The following is a 23,636-nucleotide window of genomic DNA, read 5'->3' as shown; positions in this document are numbered from 1 at the left end:
CAGGCTTTAGCATTCCATAACCTCGTCCATTTATACTTCCAAAATATCTGACTCCAGGATTAGCCAAAAATATATTAAAACTCGATTTTGTATTTTTTTAAATTTTAAATTTGGCCTGTTGAGATAAAAAAAATAACAAGAAGACATTTCAGGATATTAAAAAATATTAACAAATATGGGTAAGTGCAAATATTTATAACAATTTTCTTTTGTTTCCAGGTAAGAGCTGAGATTTTGCCGTGTACCTGAAGTGAATTCAGTTGTGAGTATTTTTATCTATAAAACAACATATTTCATGAGCTCAATTCTTCAGGTTTTATTTTGTATATAAATTCCAGTATCACTGTTGTAGGGAGTTGATTTTTGTGATCCGTAATCATCTAATAGTGCGCGTACGAAGTAAGACAATTCTAGAGTAGAGCGAAGGAATCCAACTCCAATTCCCGAAGTGATCGCTACCCAATTAAAACGGCATTGAAATTACTAGCAATAGGCTTACCAATCCTCTTTGTATCCGTAATATTGATTGATCCGTCTGTTTATTGTGATGGTGCTGGAAATCAAGAGCTAATATAAGAGATCTTACTATTTGCAAAAGCGAACATCAAAATATTGACGTAGACTTGGTAAATGTTGTATTTAAACCATGTTGAAAACTAGAGTAGACATGCTCTTGAAGCTCTGTAATGTAATTTTGTGTCCCCGTCCAATTCCTTAATTTCGCCAAATTCAAGTTGCCTTGCAGGACTTGCAGACCGTGACTGAGAGTGGATCTCTGCACTTCTACGAAGTTTCTCCTTAATGTATTTACTCCTTGTATTTTATAGCCCACTATTATGTTATTGACTTCTCTCAAAATTATTGTAATGGTGTATGGACCTACTTTACTTTTCAATAAAACCCCACAACACCATCACCGTTGCTTATTGTATTCTAAAGAATTTTCTCTGGAACACAGGAAATAAATGAATCCATATGAATCATAAACAGTTTTAAATATGTGAAGTCAGCTTTAAAGTAGCAAAACTCCCAAGTTTATAAATTATGCTTATTGTCCATTTCCTCTTTCATATCCTACTGAATCGATCTAAAATAATTGTTGTTAATCTGATTTAAAATATCCATGTTATGTGAGCCATTGTGAGTTATATTAATTATAATTATTTCAAAGACACTTGGACAAGGATAAGCCTGTTTTGTTTCTAACAAATGGTTTGGTTTCTAATTTTAACAAACTATAAAGCTTTCAGGGATATTTTATTTTAATAACTTTAAATTAATTCATAATGTTGCCTAAGATACGGTAATAAAAGAATTTAGATTATACAGGGTATCCAAAAATTAGTCTACAAAACTTTACCATGTTATTTGTCAGATCAAACTATATAAGAAATTTAATTTATAAAGTATACCCCTATCTTGCTAAGTTTATAGCCCGTCCGTCTATTACATCTTGAGTTGGAAAATGTATAAAATGTATATTTTGAAAGTTTTAGTCCAACTAGAACGTTTTTTTCAGAAACGTATATCCTCTAAGGTTTAGTTAAACTCTTATTAATTACATTTTTAGCTGAGAAACACAATTTACACATGAAATTAATACGTCATTGTTGTGTATTAATAATGGCCAAATAAAAATATGTTGTTTAATAAATTGTATAAATTAACTAATTCTATGTTTAATAAGTGGTATTTGGTTGTGGTATGTGGTAATAACAAATTGGAGGTATTATGAAAAGCCTACAATAATATTAAATCATGTGGTGTTTTAAATAAACATATTAACATTTCGTTTATTTCCCAACAACAAATGGTTTTAATTGTGCACCATTCCTCTATTAAATACTATAAAAGCTATTGTCGTTGTTTAGTTGCTGAGTATAAACAAAATTTCACTTTTGATATTACAAGCTCATTTTTGTCTTTTAGAATACCTCCGGTATAATTTGGATAAATTTATAGTTAGTTTTATTCAAATTAATAATTAAAATTTCTTTATTTACGTAATCAAAAATTAAATTAGCATAACTTCTAAGACTAACTACAATAATGATACATGCCAAGAATATTTTAATAATTGAGTACATAATGGCATTTCTTAATTACTTTCAACGTACAATCCAAGAGGAGAAGTTTCATAGAAGAATGTTTATGCACTCTGTATATTTTGTCTTGAAATTACTTAATTTTTGTTAAGTTTAGCTGTTAATTTTACTGAACAATTCATATAACACTGAACGATTTGAATAGAACGTAAAAACCTATTTTCAATTATACTCAAACGAGTTCAATATCCTTGATTCAAGTGTTATTAAAACACTGGGTAAGTAGTTATATAAATTTCCACTTATGTAGGATAACGTGTACGGGTCAGGTTGCGTTAGTGTAAAATAAAATCAACACGTCCGACCAAGGATGTAATTTAGCCAGGACGTGACTCGAGTCCTGATATCTGTATAGTCCGCAATGACAACACTACCATACCATCCCTCCCATATACAGCAGAGATAGGGACATTTCCTGGTCCGTTATCCCGCGATGAACGCAGAGAACAACGTAGCGACTTCTGTATGAACCACAAACGTAGTTTCATTCTCTATATATCCTGTGTAATAAATCATCATGTTAAATATTTGTCAGTATCAACAGTTCTTCGTTGCTTTCAATATATTTATTTTACTTTGTCATTTATACAACCTAAATAAATAAAATATCATAATTTTCTATTAGAAACCGTAAAAATGCCTTTTTATTGCCTTTTTATTTATATCAGAGAACATTGAAATATGCGTTAATTTAAATTGTATTGTCTCAAAATAAATCCTATGAGCATTGTGTTCTGTAAGTTAGTTTTTTATACAGAATGACTTTTTCCTCTCTACAAACTATTTTTACTGTTTCATGTTTAAATACGTAAAATCCAAAATATGCCAATGCCATTTTTAAATAAAACTACATGTTGAATAACCTAAGAAAATAAGTAGGTACAGAGAAGAGGAAATCGTTTCATATTGTTTACTTATTCCTAAACGAACTTACCAATCTGCTGTGAGAGATGATAAACCATAAAATAACACATGGTTCAATTGGAAAATCTATTTCTTGTGTTTGAGATAAAAATATATATTACCTAAGTAAATCTATTATAAGGAAATTAATGTAATAACGTTTGCCAGATGAATGTAATTTTGGACATTGTAAACTTGCATTTTTTATGTCTGTAAGTGAAGATATGCCCCATAATAAGCAAGCAGAAAGTATATGGCATAGTGCGTTTGGATTTTTAAACTGCACAATTCTGAGTCTATTTACAATAACTTATACTGTAAACAATGTATTTTCTGATGAATAAAAAATATTATTATTACTGCCATCCAAACAATATGCGAGGAAATGGGTATTGGAAATAGTTGGCGGACAAAATAGAATCAGTGAAGTTTTCTTGTTTAAGTATTATCTGTGATTGTATTAGTTGCAGAGGAGATAAAACAATACAGGAACCTGCACCATGACCTCTCCAAAGGTGGTAGTCAAGGCGCCCACTTTTTGCCTCTATTGGAATTATAATTTTGATAAGTGAAAAGGCAAAGAAAGCTACTTAGATATAACATACAAAAACGTTAATTTCAATACTTCTAATAAAATCACGTGTGTAATATTAAATATTATTTCAGATATTTTCCAAAACAGCACAATCCATATTATAATGTAATCGTGTTTTAAAGAAATTAGAAGTTTTATGAATTAAAATATTTAATCAGAGATAAAATATTATAACTTGTACTAAGTGGCTGTTACCTAGTATTTTAGGTACCTAATTTATTTAGATTGTTATAAAAAATGTCCATATCATTAAGTAAAAATGTATATAGCACACTCGAAACGATAAATCAACAAACAAAACACTAAAAAGTTTGTACATTCTAAAAACAGAATATTTTGTTTAATCAGTGTTTATTTCAAACGCTAAAGCCAAAATTAATACTGAATAAATATGTATGCACGAGTTATACTTAACAACACAAGTGAAGTTAAAAAAGAGAAGGGAAATGGTTCATCAGTTTCTATTAAGCAGGTAATTGTGGCAATAAATTTCCAAACCATTGAATCGTAAATCGCGAAACTCTCGTTTGGTATTGAGTAAGGTTATCGCAATCTACAGTGATTTATCGCTTTTGCAAACAAACATGAATTACTTTCGCAAGTACTTAATACATATAATTTAAACTTTTCTTTACCTTCTCTTCGTAATATTTAAATGCAAGTTCTAGAATATTTGTTTGATAATTCAAAGAAAGTTTTAAAACATAAATAATGCAGACTAATTTAAAATTTGTTATGAAAGTATATTTGAAGTATTTAAAATCTATGAAACATATTAACGCATACCTAAGAGGTAAGCTAACGTTTGAAGCAATTTTTTGTTCCAACATTTAATCATTAATCATATTTCTATTATCTCAGCAAATTCACCACATTGTTAATACATTGTACAAATATTTGTGCATGCTTAACTTTATGCTTTAGATTTTTAGAATAACGTTGAAAAGGATAGTTTCCAATCCTCGAAACTTATCCTCGAATATAACGATGGTAAGTGTAAATACTATATTCAGATACTCCTTGTTTAATTGTATATTTGGAAATTAAATCAATACTTTAAACTATTATCGTCTTGTCTTAGACGGGTTTTATAATTAAAAATAAACATTAAAAACCTTGGTTTGAGATATGTAACGAAAAGTTATATTGTGAAAGCGAGTTAAGTAAATAAGGTGAAAAACAGTTTTTCACTAACTCGGGAAATATTAATATATTTTTCTTTATAGACATAATATATATGAAAACTTAATACTTTTATTAGACTTAATAAAACTACACAACGGTTCCTATTAAATATTAAACGTCCAGTCATTTAATAAAAGTTTATTAAATCGGATAAGGAAAAACTCAAACTAAATTCAAATAAAGGACTTTTGTCAAATCTAGTCTATCGGGTGAAAGAAAATTAAATCATATTATATTCAACTAAAGGACCTTTGTCTCGCCCAGCCATGTTCATTGGGATGCAAATCACACAAAAGGTTCAAATCCTCTTCATTTGATATCAAAGCTATCAGTAAGCTCCAGCTCTTCAATGTTTATACCCTCCTTTATCACCCCTTTACACTTGTCACTTTGTAACGTTAGTCTGTCGGCATTGTCATGAAATAAACCGTGTTTACATTCTATCAGTTTATCCTCTGTGATGTTAATTTGGTTAAATTATTTATTGTAATAATATTTTTTTTATGCATGATGTACTTTAAATACTCTTTTACAACCAAAGTGATTATTAAATGAGTTGTGTGAATACCTATGTATGAACGATACACATAAGTGTATTAAAAATAGGTATATTGTTGTTTTTGATCACTTTTTAAAACATGTGGGAAACAAAACATTGGTATAACTATTATAAAGGTTAGTAGCCTTAAGAATAACAGAATTGGCGTTATTTAAAGTGTGTGTGTGTGTGTGTGTGTGTGTGTGTGTGTGTGTGTGTGTGTGTGTGTGTGTGTGTGTGTGCGTGCGTGTGTGTGTGTGTGTGTGTGTGTGTGTGTTAAAGTTATGAAACTGGAAATAGTACATAAAGGACTCGTACCTTGAATTATGAAGTAAAATGGAAGAAGTATTTGCTATTATGAGTGATGTGCGAATTTTACTAAAAACTTGAAATAAATTTGCTTGAAATTATTTAAAACATAATAGCAAATGTATCTTTACGTTATCAGACACTTTCCCGTGACATAAATTTGAGTGCAAATCTTAAAATACAACGACATCCCAAACATGTGCAATAGTTTAAAACAATGAATCTATAGAGGAAATATTGAAATAAAATAGAATTTTTTAATTAATAAATTTTTGGTTTAGAATGTAATTGTGTCCCAAAGAGTGATTAACATCCAAAGTAACAACGTGTTTGTTTTCAGATGAAGAGAATAAACGCTACAGACTCAGGCTAGCTCATGCATATAATTGTCTTATAATATAATTCATGGATGTAAACATAAGATATAATTTCGATCGATAGCTTTGTTAACCTAAGTATTTCGATATATGTATAACATGCTTTCCTATAACATGTTAGTTTGTTTATTTAACACATGTGTTACAGAATAGAGCCAATTAAAAAAACAATTTATGGACAAAAAGTAGACTTCTGTGGTATAAAATGCCAGCATTCTTGCCAGGTGAGTGAGAGATCAGGGTTCGAGTCTCGTCGGAGTGAGGACCTTTTGTTAATACACTTAATATAAAAATGTGCATGTTTGTTGGCACACTTCTACCCTAATTCAAACTTTTTTTTAATTTGTGTAAATGTTAAAACCGAACTTGCACAATTCAGTAATTTTCTGTGATTCGAGTATTATCATTTTTGCGTTAAACCAGCTGTGTGCTAGCATTCTTTCTATCACTTATTCTTTTCAATACTTAACAAAACTAAGGAAATGGTGTGAATTTCAGTCAGAAGATTAGAAATCTCCTTATTAATGAAGTATGCAGACATAAACTCGTGTGTGTATTAAACCATCACAGAGTAGCTACTAATTCATGGGGCCTGGTACGAAGCTGAGAGCAGGGAGTCTCAAGAGCTCTAGTGTTGTTACACAACTCTTTGTTCTCTGCAAGATTGCCCGTTAGGCAGCACACCTCCTGTACACTCAAACACGTTACTTTTGTCCCACCCTTCTTTACCTTCGTTATCTTAATTTCACCCATGTTTTGTTTTCGCTCATTTCGGTAGGTGCTTTAGTCACTATATTTTAATAAAATTCCTGTCGTTACAATATCTTCAACATCAAGTATATAAAATAAGAATAATATTACCCTATCAATTAATTTAACGATTTTAGAATTTGGATATTTAATATTTACTTGGTATATTACAAATTTATTGGTAAAAAGTAGGAATTCTATACACCCCGTCGCATAAAAACCTTTTGATAAAGATGTGATAAGAAATACCCACCATCGTCGTACCGACCTTGCCTAGATAAAATATCTTACTGTATACAGCTTATTTATTATTGAAATATCCGGCGAATAGAGAAAAAGCTAAAAGACAGCTAGTTGTTTGTAGTCTCCGGAGTGATGACTTCGCTAACGCTCTGTCTGATCCCATGGGTCGATATAATCAAAATCGACCTCTCGGGTGTGGAAATTAAGTTTTTAAGTCTTCAGACCAATTTGTTCTTGAGATATTCTGCGCATAGGAGATAAAAAAACAGCCAGAAGAGAAATCCATATAATCTCCTAAATAATAAGCATCGCTAACATTCACCTGAATTCCGTGGGTAGGATGTAGACATCGTCAACTTGAGTCTTGTTCATGAAAATATAAAGGTTCTTGGAATTTTCATTACTCAAACTCAAATGGTCCTCTGCAGACATGGAGATGAGGGATATATGTTGCCGGCCTTTTTTGTTATACTCTTCGCTAATGCTCAGCCAATTACCGAGTGTACAAACCAAACCAAACAATTTTAATTTTTACCAATACAAAAACACTTGTCGACTTATAAAAAACACGTGTAAAACATTTTACTTGAGTATTTCTTAATAAACACTACACTTGCTTCAAATTCAAAATGTTACCTTAATATTTTAATAAAGAAATCTTAAAAAAACAATTCCCCTTCATTAAAAATGAAGTGTGTAAAATGCGTAGCCTATTACATTTTGTTTCCTAAGAAAACTTTGCAATGCATGCTAAATTTCTGTTTACATTTTTGTCATAAGAATCAAAGGATTGTTCGAGTATTAATGGGACAGTAACTACATGATATTGCTTTTATCTTTGTTTTAGGTCTTTAAACATGTATTCTGCTCAAGTCGATAGTAACTATTGTTAATTTTGCTGCATCTAGAACCTAAGGTTTAACAATATCCAAGGATTCTAGTACATCTCAGTCGTGTAGGAAATCATTACTAGTGTACTCCAAGGCATCTCTATACGTAGCAATAAGGTGGAATAAAGTGTTAAACATTGCCCTAACAGAACTGCAAGCGCTTTATTCAGCAGCGTAATTTATTCCTATCACCTCTTCTATATATGTGAATAAACTTAGTTAGACATAATTATTTTTCCATAATTAAAGTCCTGTCAAAGTCATTTCTGTTTACGTAAAAAGATGAAGTAAAACTTTATAAATAATAACAAAAAAATATGTTTGCTGAGTGACACTAACAACAATGTGTATTCGTGTAAACCCTTTTAAAAATAATTACCTTCGCGAAAGGGAACCCTAAGCACACTTACGTAATACGAGCATCTGACATCCCTTTGTACTGTAAGAGCTCCGCCAGACTGCGTGTCTGCTGCCCACTTAGACGTTTTTTGTCACCCCGCCATTTAGACTCTCTTCACATCCAGCTTCCACTTTCTTAAAACTCAACCAAATCCCCTCTCACAGCCCACCTCTTTGCAGCGAACTTTCTCTGTATTCTAAGAGCTCCTCCAGACAGTGTGGCTGCTGCCCACTCAGACCATTTTTTGAACCCGCTATTTGGCTCTCTTCACATCCAGCTTCCACTTTCTAAAAACTCAACCAAATCTCTCTCCCACAGCCCACTTCTTGGCGGGGAACTTTCTCTGTACTGTACGAGCTCCGCCTGACTGCCTGTCTCCTTCCCACTTAGACGTTTTTTGTCACCCCGCCATTTAGACTCTCTTCACATCCAGTTTTTACTTTCTTTAAACTCAACCAAATCCCCCTCTCACAGCCCACTTCTTGGCAGAGAACTTTCTCTGTGCTGTAGTAAGACCTCCGCCAGACTGCGTGACTGCTACCCACTCAAAAATTTTGTCACCTCAAAATTCAGAATCTTTTCTTCTCTATAAATTTTGTGTACTATGACTTTGGAAAAAAAATTTCCTGTCTAGCTTTGAAAAGATGCAACTATCCAGTGTGCTCAAATCCCTAATAAGAAAATGTCTATCTCACGGATGGATGGCCAGGTTCTAAAAATAATTCAATTCATCTTGTTAAAACCAGTATTAGCCGTTTTCACCAGCAAAGGCATTTTAATCAGTAAATGTTGGGCGTATTAAAGGGACTTAGTAAAAGAGAACTAAGTTAAGAATAGGTTTCATAAGAGTAAAATGTATATGTTTAAATGCTGTGTTGTTGAATGAGTGTCAAAAGTACTGCAGTGTATGATATTTGCAACAAAATTTAAATTATTAATGTTAATAACAATGTTAATAAAAATATGGTTAAAAGCAACAACGTATCGACACTCAGTCATGACAACAGTGTTTTTGTATAATATTTTATATTAGTATTAGTGAAATGATTTTAAACACTTGTTAGATGGAAAATTAATTAATCAATTTAATGTTGTTAAGCTGCTGACTTTTTCTTCCCTTTACCCGAACCCTTCCTACCTTCATCGGGACTCCTGGTCTCCTTTCTGCTTTTGTTCCGAGCTTCTGATTCCTTCTCCCTTTCCTCCCGCTCCCGCTCCCTCTCCCTCTCTTTCTCTTTCTCCGCCCTCTCATCCTCTCGCCGGTTCCTGTCCCGGATGAGTGCCGCAGCCAGCCCGTAGGCCTGCAGGAACATTAGGAACTGTTGAGAGGCTGGCATCATCCCCTCTGTGTTACCGTACTGCGGCCTCTTCGGCTTAGGACGTTCGTCTGGGTCTGCCCCACACTGACAGCATCTTCGGGTCTCTTGCTGGCGCTTCTTCTTCTTTTTTTGGTAACCGTTGCAAGACACGGGAGGACAGCAGATGACCTGGGTCTGCGTGTCCTCTTGACCCTGTCCCTTGAAGCACTGAAGCTGGCACAGCTTAGCTGGGCTATAAAAAAGTAATTTAGTGCAATTTTTTATTCATTTTAAAAGTAGTAACATATTTAGCGTAATTTATAATTTGTGCGTGTGAAATAGATATAAAAATATTTATAGATCCCAACTTCAAATCTTACATTTCCGGTATATGTTATCGTGTGCAATTTGAAGGCGAAAATAAGATGACTATATAATCATAAAATTCGGGGAAGATACAACAGTTTCCAAACACGTCAGCATTCAAATGTACATGTCATTCAGTTTATTTTTCTCTACTGAGAATTTTCCTTTCTTCCATAAATTACACTTAAATCATGTTTGAGCCCTAATTAAAAGTAAATGTAAATGAACCCACATTTTCTCTTATTTATATAGAGTGTTTATATTAATATATTCTACTTATTTTCAAAAGAAATGCATTTCTATTCAGGGATTATTATAATGCTAAAGGAACTTAAAACTCCTTTTTGAAATTAACGCATTCAAGTTCCTTTTCAAGCTGAATGTATCAATGAACTACAAAAGCTATAAACATGAAAATGATAATAAAAAGTTCGGGTTAACGAAGGATTTTACTCACTCAGTATAATCCTGGCTTGATCCACCTTTACCTCCTCCTCTCTCTGAACAGGTAATGGCATCACAGCAGGAGCAACCAGAATTTCCAGAAGGTGGTGGGGGCGGTGGCATACCCGGAGGTGTGATGAAGATTTGGGTGGCGGGCTGTTGTGGAGGACATTTACACTCATCTTCACTCGATGAAGAGGACGAAGAACGGTCTCTTCTCCTCCTCTTCTTCTTGTCCTTCCTATCCTTTGTTTCCTAAGGGAAGAAAAAAACAGTTATTTTTGAGTAATATGCCCTTTTTAAGCACGGGGTTGAATTGTTAGTCATTTACTTACTTTGTCTCCACCGGCTGGTGCAGCCATGACTTGTGGCATCGCTTGTTGTGCAGTAAGTGTGGCACGAGTTCCAGGGGGCATTGGTGGACCACCGGGGGGAGGGGGAGGAGCAGCCATCTGTAACAAAAAATTCAGGTTCATCCAAGTGGTATTTTAAAATTAAATACAAATCATCTCTGCATAGTTAGCCTTTCAATATTGGCCGTTGTAAACTAATGAACATTACTTTTGCTGTGACACGTACGCACTCTTTATGCAAGAACAACTGTAACTGTTGCCGTATATCATATGAGTTTAAGATCCGATAATCTACATCGTCTGTCTCATATACTGAATTATATTTAAATATTTCATCAAAATCAGAGCCTTTTTTTATTGCAGCGACAAAGTATACATTGAATAGCCAACGTCAATAAGGGTTTCCTAAGATTCCAGACATTCATACAAACAATACACATTCATACATACAATTTTACAATCATGCCTCTTTCATTCATCGCCATTGCAACCCACTTAATGCAGCAGAGTTAGTCTTCTAATTGGGCGGTCTTCCAGTCGATTGCCAAAAACTCACCCGCATTTGTGGCGAGTCCTTAACGCCTTAGGCGTTGGAACATCTTTAATTAAATTGGGCAGTCTTTTGAGGAAATGCACACCCGCTTGTGAAGGTAAGCGTTCACAAACCACCGTTCTGTGTCTCCCAGTTCATTAGTTTTTTCCGCCGCGGTATTTTCTCATGAAGTAATAATATATTTACTTTTGTGCGTAGACTTTTGTTTGAGTTATACAACAAATAGTGTTATCGCTTTTTATTATGTAAGTCAGAATATATGGCAGCTTTTTCCTTGAAAGAGGATCTTAGAAGACCTCGAGATTTAATTAGGTTTTCGTTAATAAAGCCGTAATGGAATTTCGTGAATCGGTTTTAAATATTTCGAAAATTCAAAAATATTTAATAGTTAGTTACATACCTTTTTATAAATGTAGTACTAGAATTTTTTTACTGTGGAATTTAACTTGTAACTGGGTGTTCTTGACTTGAAAATTCTTTAATTTATTTTACGTTTCCATGGAAGAATTCGTATTGTGTTATTATTGTTGAATATGAACTAAACATTTAATAGCTTGGTTTTGCTTTGTATATTTTATCAATTTATTTAGTGTATTTACTGAGTTTATATTATTTTGCTAGCAACGTATGATAAGAGCTGTGAACCGCATAAAATGCTTAAACATTAACGTTTAACACTTTCATTGCTCACAGCGTTGTTTGACGGCGCGCCTGGAATTCTATAGACTGTCGAGAACGACTTAACGGCGCCGAATTTTACAGTAAAAAAATGGATTTAAAAGCACAGATAGAGGATAGTGATATTTTAAAATTGTAGTGATCCACTTTAGTTCAATAGTGTTATTCTATATCTAATGATGCATTAAATTAACTCCTACGGCTTAAAACCGTGAATAGTTTGTTAAGATGATTAAAATCCAACTATTGTTAATGATTTTTACGTCAAGATCGTGTTTAGATTTATGAAATATATTTTATTATGTGGTGCAGGAGCCGATGGCAACTGTGTAAGCACTCAGTCTGATGGTTTTATTCAGTAAAAGAATTTTTTTTCAAATAATTAATTGAAACTTTAAAAATAATCAGCTATATTTTTGTGGGGGTCGAAGTAGGAGGGTATCAAAAATATTAAAAATATATTACGATATTTTCATAAATTATATGTTTTTGATACATTTATAAACCAGCCGCAAGACACAAATAACAGTTATATGACCATCATACAACTAATTTAAGAGACTAGGAGTCTGTATATGTTTAGCTGACACTGTAACATTCATTAACGTGTATGACGAATCCATATATTCAACCACTTGTACCCGCCCATTTCGTTCTGCACTAGAAATAGCATGGATAAGTTTCTTTATTAGGAAAAATGTATCTATAGATTTTAAAAAAACCCTCGTTGCGTACTTATACAACTAATATTTGCTTTAGGCTCTTAGACTAATAGATTATATTATTATATCTGTAAGACAAGAAAGCGGAGTATTTCAATACGGTAACTTTCTTCTGCTTTGTTCACAATGTATTTGTTTTTGCATTCTAGTACGTACATTATAAATGTATTGTTTATGCCCTGATAAAGTGTCTGGTGCAGTCCACAAGAGCTATCAACGAGAAGTTGGACAGGCAAGTTGGCCAGCCATCACTCAAATGGACAATTACTGTATGGCAGACGGTAGATGTCAGGGGACATCCCAGAACAATGTTGGTTCTAATATGATGTCGACCTTATTGGTAGTTGCTTTGGGATAAACTAGTGAGATATATAAAATACCACATTTTAAAATAGTTTGCCTACTTTTTATTAATGAAATAACAAGATATGTGTGTTGGGAAATTGATTTATGTTAGACGACAGATGATCGAACTATAATATGTCCTTTGACGGTTGTATATAACTTTTTACTATTTATAGAAATGTTGGATCTTAAAATTAATTTTGTAAACGATTTTATGATTCCAATTTTGAACGATGCGAATTATAGATCCTGGACTATACTATCCTGTAGAGAAACTTTACTATTATCTATACCAGCTCGTCTCAACCTGGGGGGCGCGCCCGCCTGGGGAGAATACAGGAGGCGTCATTTTATTAAAATAATATAATTGTAGGTAGAGGGCAAGCGATTTTTGTATTGCTCTTATCATCCGTTAGTTTAATGTGAGATTCCCACTTGCATGGTTTGTTACCATCGATGAATATCACTTATCTAAAATTAAAAAAATATGTTCCTGTTTTTCAAAATGAAATATTTTTTTTGAATTCTCGGGTAACTTCTCGTCTGTTAAAAACGATCACCTAATTAAAAGGCTAACACTGATAACCTAAAACTACGCCATTTTATAGTATAAAAATGTAATATGTTACTTATTGCAAATATAAATAAAAGGTTGTTGACTTTGAATTTCGAGAAATGAGCCGTATCGTGTAAAGACAATAAAATTTGAAAAGTTTGAACTAAAATACATTGCTTTATAATACAATTGTATTAAAACTTTAAAGACAGGTAGGGATGTGATACGGCAAACGATGTGCAGAATCATAAATTCTTAAAACCGTAATTTCTTAGTAATAATAAAAATTCTACTGAAAACTAACCCAAAAAATTAATTATTTAGATTAGAAATATGTTATTCTAATGCAAACATTGTAAATGAGCCTTTTATTTATAGCTAAAAATAATGTGACTATTTAACAATTAATTTAATGACCAAATTATGCCCTTGTATAATGAAAGCATACGAGATGTCGTTACTGGTACCAACCTAACAACAAGAAAAGCGAGCTTCATTATTCTTGTCTGGTTGGCAGCCTTTGTCTGACCACTCATGCTGTAAGTGGTTTCTATATTTTACCTACTGCAATTTCCCAGCGGCTTTCCCATTGTCCTACCTCGATTGTATGGCTGAGTCCCATCAATGTTTAATATTTCCGTGTTAGACCATTCACACTTTTCTCGCAGCTGCTCCTCAGTGAGCTGTCTTTGTGGGAGTTTAAAAGATTAATTTGTTAGATTTTAATTTAGTTGGTAATGAAAGTATTGTAAAAAGTTTATGATTGATCTATTTAACTTTATTTACTTGTCATAGTGTACAGTTTATATTGAAGCTAGTTTTTTCTAATGTGTCCTTTATGCCTCAATATTTAATAGTACATCGCAGACACCATTTGTAATCGCATATCTACACTCACCGAAATTACTCAAGATCGTAAAAAATAATATGCATTCAGTATTATTTGACATACTTAAAAAGTTTGTTACCACCAATTTGTTAGGAAGAATTGATTCTAAGGCATATTAAGACACAATACTTTAAAAGTAAATATATATATATATATATATATATATTTATATATCTGAATTCGTTATTTCCAAGGTGAAAATTATATTTTTAGATAGTGACCGGTGAAAGTTTATCCTACCTACAAAGTGTAGGGGTTTAAAAATCTGAATTATTCAAATTGAATAACATAAATGTAATATCTTAATACTGTTTATTCTTTCAAACAATTCTAAAATATCTCTTGAATATTTAATTTGATATTTCGTTTAATCCTCTCCCACAAGTATTAGACCAAAATTAAAATTAAGGCTGAAACCTTATTATACGTCAGTCTGAGCTAAAGGAGAAAATATTCAAATTTAACCCATTTACCTAGTCGAGAAAATAATTTTTAAGCTACACAGACCGTTCCAGAAATTACTAAGAAGAAGTCCGCAAATGAATTATGTTAATTACATAGAACAAAAGTCTGACAATAGTACAATGAAAGGCTGCACCTTATAGGGACTGAATACTATCATTAAATTGTCTTCGATATTTCAAATATTCCGCGTTATTTACCAAATACTTCCCGTGTTAATAACATGGGATTTCCTAATAAAATATTGATAAATAAACTGTGCTCAAATAAAAATACATCCGTGATCATTAAATTTGCTTATTGTGTGAAAAGTATTGAATGTGTATGAATATAAGTAAATAATGTTACGTCAATAATTTCTACGTACTCTTCATGCCAATTCAATTCAGAAGTGCCCTGAACACGAAGAGTTTGGAAGACTATGAATTTCAAAATGATTAAGCCATAAATTTATATAAGTGCCTAATTATAAATTTGTATATTATAAAAATTTACCTCATTTAATTGGATAAATGTAGAAAACTCCCATTTATAAATTTGATATAAAATTCTGTAAATATTAATGTTCCAACTTGGAAAACTTGTTTGTATTACATTCAATAATGGCTAAAAATTAACAACTACGTTATTCGTTTCATTTATGTCCCAAAGTCGTGATTATAGTAAATATAAATGTGAAATACCATAAGGTCTTAACTATATATGTGTTGAGTCCATACAAAGTACTAGGATAACATTAGATACACTAACGCTGACGCTATGAACCTTCTGCTATTAGTCAGAACAGGAAACTGGTAACTAGTTGATGGCTAATAAACTCAATTTGTCTGCGATACCTTGTTACCACAGTTACCAATCCAGACAGTGATATAAACTGGGACAAAACTTCATTACCGTATGGTGGCATGTACCAATGAACTTCTTTTAAAACCTCCACTTGAGATAAAACTTAGCACGTCAAAAAAGGTAGTTTATTTTTGTTTGAAAAGTATAATAAGATCCTTAATTTTGGGAGCAGAATTAAAAAAATAAACTATTTTTAATCTTAACTATACCACATTTAAAATCATAGTATACATTTGGTACCACTACTATTATACTTTCAGTAAAGAATATGAGTAAATTGACATCAAAAACTGCATCTCACAGCAAATTAGTTGGTTGGACTTTTCATGCCATGGCTGAAAACAAACAATATTTAGACCTTTGTTCCATAATTGTGCAAACAACGCAATCCTCGAAAGTAACTCATAATGCGTTAAATGTTGACAAATTTGTGTTTCTCAGTTTATTTTTACACAAAATGTATTTATAGTTATTTATAACTATTACTAAAGAGATAACAATAATATTTATATTTCTTATATTCCTTTATATTTTATAAACTTCATGCCGGCTAGAAAATGTATTTTACCATAAAATTCGAAACACTTTATATTTTTGGAGACAAGCAATATTAATAATTAAAAAGTTATTTTTTAATAATGCACGTTCTTCTGTACTTGAGAATAATGTTTGAGAGGCCTTCTTAAACAACCTACAGGTGATAAATTTTTAGTGACAAAATACATTTTAGTCTACTTAAAAAAATCACCCCGATGATCAACTTTGAGGCGCCAAGCGCCCAGTTTGTTTGCGGCACATTGTGGCAAGGTGTTGTTTATGCAGCTGGTGTCAGCAAACATGCGGGTTTAACAGCCAGTACTTGTTGGTTAAACTCAACTCAAGTTTTTAGCACTGCTAAAGTTTTCATTTACCAGCTGTTCTGTGGACCAGCTGATCTGCTACATAATGCTGTTATAGCGAGAAATTTATGAGTAAAGAGGTTACTGTGCATGGATCAGAATTGTTTTATAAATAATTAAATTCAATATATTCATTAGAAATCGTCTGATACAAAATGAATTTGGTTAATTCACATTTATAAACTTATAAATTAGAATAAGTTATCACTTACTGTCTAAGTGTAAGCATTCCTAAGGCAGATTAGAAAACACGGTTTCCGTTCGCTAAATGAATGAATATATCCGAAAACTGGAAATAGGTTCCTTTCATACCATAAATTTAATAACTGAATTTTGAGCTTATGGATTAAAGAGTATGGATGCTTTTTGGCACATGTGATTTGGTGAAAGAAAGATAATGCTTAAATATTGATATTAATCTAAAACTACAATTCATATATTTGAAAAATTTCAGGAAATATTACGTAATAGTAACGAATTTCGGAACCCTCTTGTGAATATGAAACAGAAAAAGGAAAGTCGAACTTTTAATGAAGCTACTAACATCCAAATGAAATGTGAAATTTTTCTAGTTTGATCAGGAGTATTTTATCAGTTGTATAAGGATTGTTTTACGAACATCATGAGTTATTGTTTGTAGCATACTTGTAATTTTATTTGGAATTCAATACAACTTTCTGTATGGATATTCAAGATAGAACGTAATGTAAACACGTAACGATCTTATCAGTATGAAAAACCGTCGCTTTAATAAATAACTTTACTAAACTCTATTTTATATTTAATTATTCTGTTTAAAAAACATATCTAAGAATTGGTATAATTTTTAATACGATTACGATTTTAATACACTGGTTATAAAACATACCTTAAACAATGTGTAGATGCAAAAAAATCTAAAATTTTAAACCTAGCCATTATGCTTTAACGTGTCAATACTTCCTTTAACAACTCAACATTGATATCTTATGTTGGCTTATATTACTGTTTATATACGGTACGTTTTATCCAACACATGCCTCCGTTTACTAGGCCCCATACATTAATTTATTTTTAATGTCTGCTTAATATTTCTTTCATTGCAAGCTAAAAAATCTGTTCATAGAAACAATCAGAGAAAATTGGCTAGTTATATTTTCAAAGGGACCCAATGTACATAAAAAAAAACAAGATACTTGAACTGTGATATCCCAATTATATTTTGGTTTAGTAGCATTACTACTTTATTACTATTCCTTTACATTGTAATATAATGTTCCGTGTTTTAAATAAAATCCTAATTTAGAGATATTATTTCTAATGACAATTCATTAACGCAAATAAGGGATTTAATTAGTTAATAAATAATTTATTGTGATGTCTAATGTTTATTACAAAAAGACCAAAATAATCCAATTAGATTACAATTAGTAAAATGAGTATTTGCACTGCTCTTGATAATTACAGAGCGCTTGACCTAAATTGTTTCATTATGACATAGCCCTTATATGTTATTGCAAAGCAGTTGACATTTTATTTTATTTGTTGTTTGTGTTGGAAACCACCTTGTACGTTTGACATTTTAAATGTATTATATAATTTTTCTGTTGTGTAATATTGTTTTACGGATAAAACTCAACTGTAAACCCTTTAAAAGTTTCCGTTTGTATAATTTTCACCAAACAGGCAATGTTTTCTGAGTCATTTATAATAACCATTATCGCACTTTCTCACCATGTCGAGTCACACGTCGTGGACAACGAGTTGAGCATTGTTGTAAAAAGTTAAAGAATCCTTAATATAATGAGCTAGTTCGATTTCGTGGATTGATATACAATTTACACAAGTTGTGCTAATGCATACTACAATACATACTGTCAACTTACTTTTCACATTTAAATATACTTTGTTACATACACAACTATTATTTCACACGCAACATGTTGTAAACATGTGAACGCTGGACGATATGTTTGAAAACGAGGGTAGGTCAAGAGAACGTGGGTTGATTTCGTAGCAAGCGGCTAACGACTACCACGGGAGCCATTACTTCCTCCTCAGTGCGTCTGTGAGTTTATCCTTCGCTAGGGCGGCTTACAAAGTATTGCATGAGCAATATCTTTCTGCCAGTTTAAAAATAGCATATATATTGAATAAAACTTCATAGTGGGTATTATATTATATAATTTATATTCAAGGTATGTCGGAAATGTACGTTTGTTATATGCTACAAACATTTCAATATATGCTACGTTTGAATATGTCTCTCCATACGATCCTAGATAATCTTAAGAAATACTAAAAAAACTGACCAATTTAAGGCGATGAACTAGCCAGATTTTAACTGACAGCATAATAAGTATTTGAAAAACAAAATATAACCAACCAATTGCGTAATTCCAAACTGGTGACAATAAACTCAGAACAATGTCCCTGCTCGTAATCGAGCACACCACACAAACAATGTCACACGTACTAGAGAAGTCACAAGACGTCAATCTAGACAGATGGCAAATGTATCGTCAATAACAAACATTAAACAAAGAGTATTCGTATAATTATTGACTACCTATACTTATTATATACCTATACGATGTTTAAACAACGGTCAATTATAAAATCCTAGACATTGCGATGATATATAATATTTCTAACAAAAATTGTTTGGTTTCTAAATTTATTTTGTTACGATTCTTACGACAGCGCTATAGCATAACCTAATAATTTATAATATTTACAGAAAGCAAGCATAGCACTACTACTTAAGCAGTGATCCGAGATTTGCCAGATTATTTATTTTCACGGCCATTAATTAACCATCATGTAAACAGTCTTTACAAATAATTTTAAACAATGTCTCCTAAAGCTACTACCAGAGTTCTAATCTCTTGCTTTCAAACTATATTGACGATCAGGAGGGGGTGGGCGCGGATATGTAATCCCAAGGAAGGTGATTGAATCGGAGAGAAGTCAATCTTATCAGGATTAATCAAGCATTACTTTCGCGAGCGAAAGGGCCTCGCCGCATCGCTGCCAACGTTATTATCTAATAATATAATAAGTAATAGGTATTATCAAAACTGTTTACAATAAATTGGACATACTAACAATTTTCAAGAGTTTCTGAGTAATGTAACTGAAGTCATACAAACAGCATTTTAAAAATAACTAAACCAACTTATTCAAGATCTCTTCATAATTTTATGTCTTAAGTATTGTTGATTTTACAAGTATTATCTGCCCTAATTTTTAGTTATATTGTAATTATGAATAATTAAAGCGGCCCTTCAAACAGTTTTTAGTACCGTAGTTTATTTTCAATTAATTATTGGTACTGCATTTCCACGATTTTAGAAATGTTTTTTAGTACAAACAAGGGTTAATTACGTAACTATCGACCCAGTCCGACAGTTTTCAGGCAGTAAAAATATACACTACATGTCGCAATTGATTTTTGGTATATTCTATGTAATGACAACATATGTTTGGAACCCAAACTATATTGGGTTATTGTGGGGTTCTTTTGTTTTCCATTTCTGAAGACGTTGCATTCTTCGAAAATCATATACAGCATTTCAGATATTGAAGCATTGCAATAACAAGTACGTCTCCATGAATATACCTGCAGAATTCATACAAAATGACAATAAACCAATTTTCAGAAGGTTGCTACTTTAGAACGGGGGACAGTAATATTGTTATTAAATGTATATATTTGATGGTTCACATACAGCAAAATCACATTCTCTTGTTCATATATTCATGATTAAATCGTATATTAGTGTCCCTAGAAAAAGGAATCACTTCTTTCAAAATCCATTATATGTTCATGTTTATATTGATCATAAGATCATGTTATGCTATGATTCTGTAACGAAAATATAATGATCTGATTTGATTCGTTTTGTAAAATGTAAAATCGTCATCCAATTTGACGTTTTTATAATGTGATTATATAACATTTAATACTGACCAAATGTGTTATTAAAATGTTTGACAGCTATAACTTTTAGAAGTATCGATATATTTTATATTTGTTTACTCAAAATCTACAAACTTATAACAATTCAGAAAAGCGTGCATTTACACAAACATAAAAATAAGCACATATCCGCTTAGGCTGCAAAATCAGTTCTAACTACCAAGATTAACTATAATATTTTTTTTTGTTTTCAATTTAATGAAAGAGATATAAAATTAATTTATGTTTCTAGTTTAAAAGGTATGGCAAAAAATTATTTCAGTGCTGAACAACGGCCTTGTTATAATAAAAAAGAATGACTGCTACGTTATTAATTAGGCGTAAACTTAAACTATGTTTATTGAATTCATACAATAATAGAGAATAATTATGAAAAATCAGTTAAACGTAAATTAAAGAAAGTGTAACAGTTATTTTCCATTTTTCATTTGTAAGTTACTTGGAGCTCGGTAAAATTGGACCGTGATTGTACAATGTTGTAACAAACGCAATTGCTACTTCTCCAGCGAACGTGCAGAACAATAAGAAGGAGAATACAATTTATCGGGTGGCCGCCATCTTGTTCTTGTACCGGCGAGATAACGGGCAGTAATGTTCCTGCAAGGAGCTTACAAGTGTTCCACACCCCTGTCACGTCCTTGGTACTTTTGTTGGTTCTTTTACTCTCTTATCGCCTATCTTATATTGCTTAAACCTGACGTTAAAAAATTGTCATATATAACGAAATTGACAATATTCAGGTAAACATTTATAGCTTCCAGCGTTACTACTGGTTTAGATTTATGCACCGTTTACAGAACTTATTTCGAATCATGATAAGTGCGGCCCTACTTGAAGTAACATCGAGGCTAGGGATAAAATATTCACAGATTTAGTAGATTTCAAACACTTGTTATAGTATTTGCAAAATTTATTCACATTTGTCACATTTCCATAATTTAGTTCACATCTGTTTACGATAGACGTCGTATTTTCGAAAAGATTTTCTGATTGAAATATTTTGGCAGAATCATCAAATGGTGAGATTCTATTAGAAAAAGCAGTTTTAGTGTAAATCATTTTAGTGTTGTGATTTTTCTTTTAATAGAATATTCATCCAGTCACTGTAGAAATTGCGTTACTGTAGTATAATTTTATAATAATTAATTTAGTTCACCTTATATCATAAACTTTTAAAATGCTAATTTAATTACTGAAATAGTAATAGGATCCAAAAAAAACAGATTTTATGATTGTTTGAACAAGTATTAGAGAAATCCTTTAATTTTTAACGGATGATACAAATGCCTCCGGCTATCAGTGCAGGGAATGAACGAAAAAGATTCTCCAGTTACGTTAGAAAAACATTTTAGGTTTATTATACCTACCACGTACCATAACAAAGTCTACAGAGTCTGACAATGGCTGTGAGATTTACAAAATAATATAAACTCGTGTGCAAAGATATATTGGAGTTGCCATATTTAGAAGTACGTATACAATAGCTTTACACCGATAACATGTTTAAATAGGGTATTTTCACTAACATCAATGCAAAACTGAATATTGAAAAACTTGTTTAGAAACATATTTGATTTCTAACGTAAACAGCAATAAAAATGTCACAGATAATCTAGACAGATTACCTTTGCAAGTTGGAGTAAATAAATTAAATTTGATTTTTTTGTATATTTGAAGATAATTTATACTATCCCACGACTCGACGCACTTTTATCGAACGTAATTTAAGGAAATTTTGAGGAACAATCCTCCTTGCCTGAAGAACCATCTTCTTTAAGCAAGGTTTTATGTTTCATTTGAAAGAGAAAAGGTGTCAGGAACGGAGCAAGAGGAAGTTCGACTACAAGACAACCGATCAAATATAGGAAAATTATTATTTGAGTTATCAACACCAAACACCATCAAGGTATAATATAAACACTGTCATTTCTAATTGTGACTAATAAAATAATATTATAAAACCCCCTTATTTACTTTTCCCCAGTATCTTACTCTTATTACAAATGGCTCGTGTGATGGATATTATATTAATTTAATTTCCACAGATCTATCTCTACAATCATTGTATCCATAGAAATGATTAATTAAAACTTAGAGGTTCAATTCTCTATAACTTATTGCTCTAAAGCTATTTCTAGTATGGCTAAGAAAGTACATCCTACAAATTATTGAACCAGGCCTCTTTTGAAATGCACTATGTATATGACCGTACAAAGAAAGAAATTTACTAGTAACTGTTCAAGTTATTGCAGGGATAAGTATTTATATTCAGTTCTCATAGCTATGGTTCTTAAGAGAATTTGTTCATAATAATGGGCTTTTGTACGATCAAAGAAAAAGCAATGCCATACAGTACTTTTTCACACTGTTGTTTTTTTATTAAATACCATTTTTCAGCTATTTTAAATAATGATCTAAGGGATAATAGTCTAATAGATAACTAGACTAATTCAATATATGTATATTATCAGGTCATCCATACGTTTAAAATTGTTACCGCCTGAGGCATACATTCAAACACATTTACTAATTTGTGAAGCTACAATAAAAACACCAAGACAATTCTCGACCGACTATATTGCAGCGCAGAGACGCTGTACCATGTTCTGTGTATTGACAGAATAATGAGATTAAAGCTACTGACTGGGTAACCGGTAACCAGGATATCCGAACCTGTGGTTGCCTAGCAACGTCTAGACTGACGTGCATTCTCTGGAAAACTACCTGCGGAGATTGATTTATAGTTTACCGCAGGGCGATGTATTGAATTAGATGTATTTTATCAAATAAATGAGTAATATGTGGCATAATATGCATACTATTATAGTATTTTTCTTATATTTACATTTCTCCGCATAATTCGTATTTAATGTGCGGTAAAATCATATACTCTAAGGCGTTTATGCAGTCACTGTATAAGTGTGAATCTAATGAACGAAACCGATACAACTCTACTTCTATATTTATCT

At 31.9% G+C, this 23,636-nt stretch overlaps 2 protein-coding genes across 2 annotated transcripts in view; one reads left to right on the top strand and one right to left on the bottom strand.

Moving 5' to 3' along the window:
* The window catches only part of LOC124365979 (microtubule-associated protein futsch-like), a 412,304-nt gene that overhangs the window by 265,665 nt on the left and 123,003 nt on the right, over positions 1-23,636 (top strand).
* On the bottom strand, positions 9,356-11,851 carry LOC124365980. Its single transcript, XM_046822143.1, has 4 exons — positions 11,710-11,851; positions 10,739-10,855; positions 10,417-10,658; positions 9,356-9,846 (listed from the first exon to the last, which is right to left on the bottom strand). Exons 2-4 carry the CDS (start codon positions 10,853-10,855, stop codon positions 9,390-9,392), a joined length of 816 nt encoding a protein of 271 aa, XP_046678099.1. The 5' UTR covers positions 11,710-11,851; the 3' UTR covers positions 9,356-9,389.

This window comes from Homalodisca vitripennis, chromosome 7 (genome assembly GCF_021130785.1).
Source record: "Homalodisca vitripennis isolate AUS2020 chromosome 7, UT_GWSS_2.1, whole genome shotgun sequence".
Classification (NCBI taxonomy): Eukaryota; Metazoa; Arthropoda; class Insecta; order Hemiptera; family Cicadellidae; genus Homalodisca; species Homalodisca vitripennis.
This window is presented reverse-complemented; position numbering and strand designations above follow the sequence as displayed.

Bases quoted from the DNA above. Each gene is read 5' to 3' on its own strand.
- LOC124365980 (XM_046822143.1), bottom strand. From the start codon at position 10,855: ATGGCTGCTCCTCCCCCTCCCCCCGGTGGTCCACCAATGCCCCCTGGA. The intron at 10,659-10,738 runs GTAAGTAAATGA...TTCTTCCCTTAG, and splicing joins CACCAGCCGGTGGAGACAAA to GAAACAAAGGATAGGAAGGA. The intron at 9,847-10,416 runs GTGAGTAAAATC...ACTTTTTTATAG, and splicing joins TCAAGCCAGGATTATACTGA to CCCAGCTAAGCTGTGCCAGC.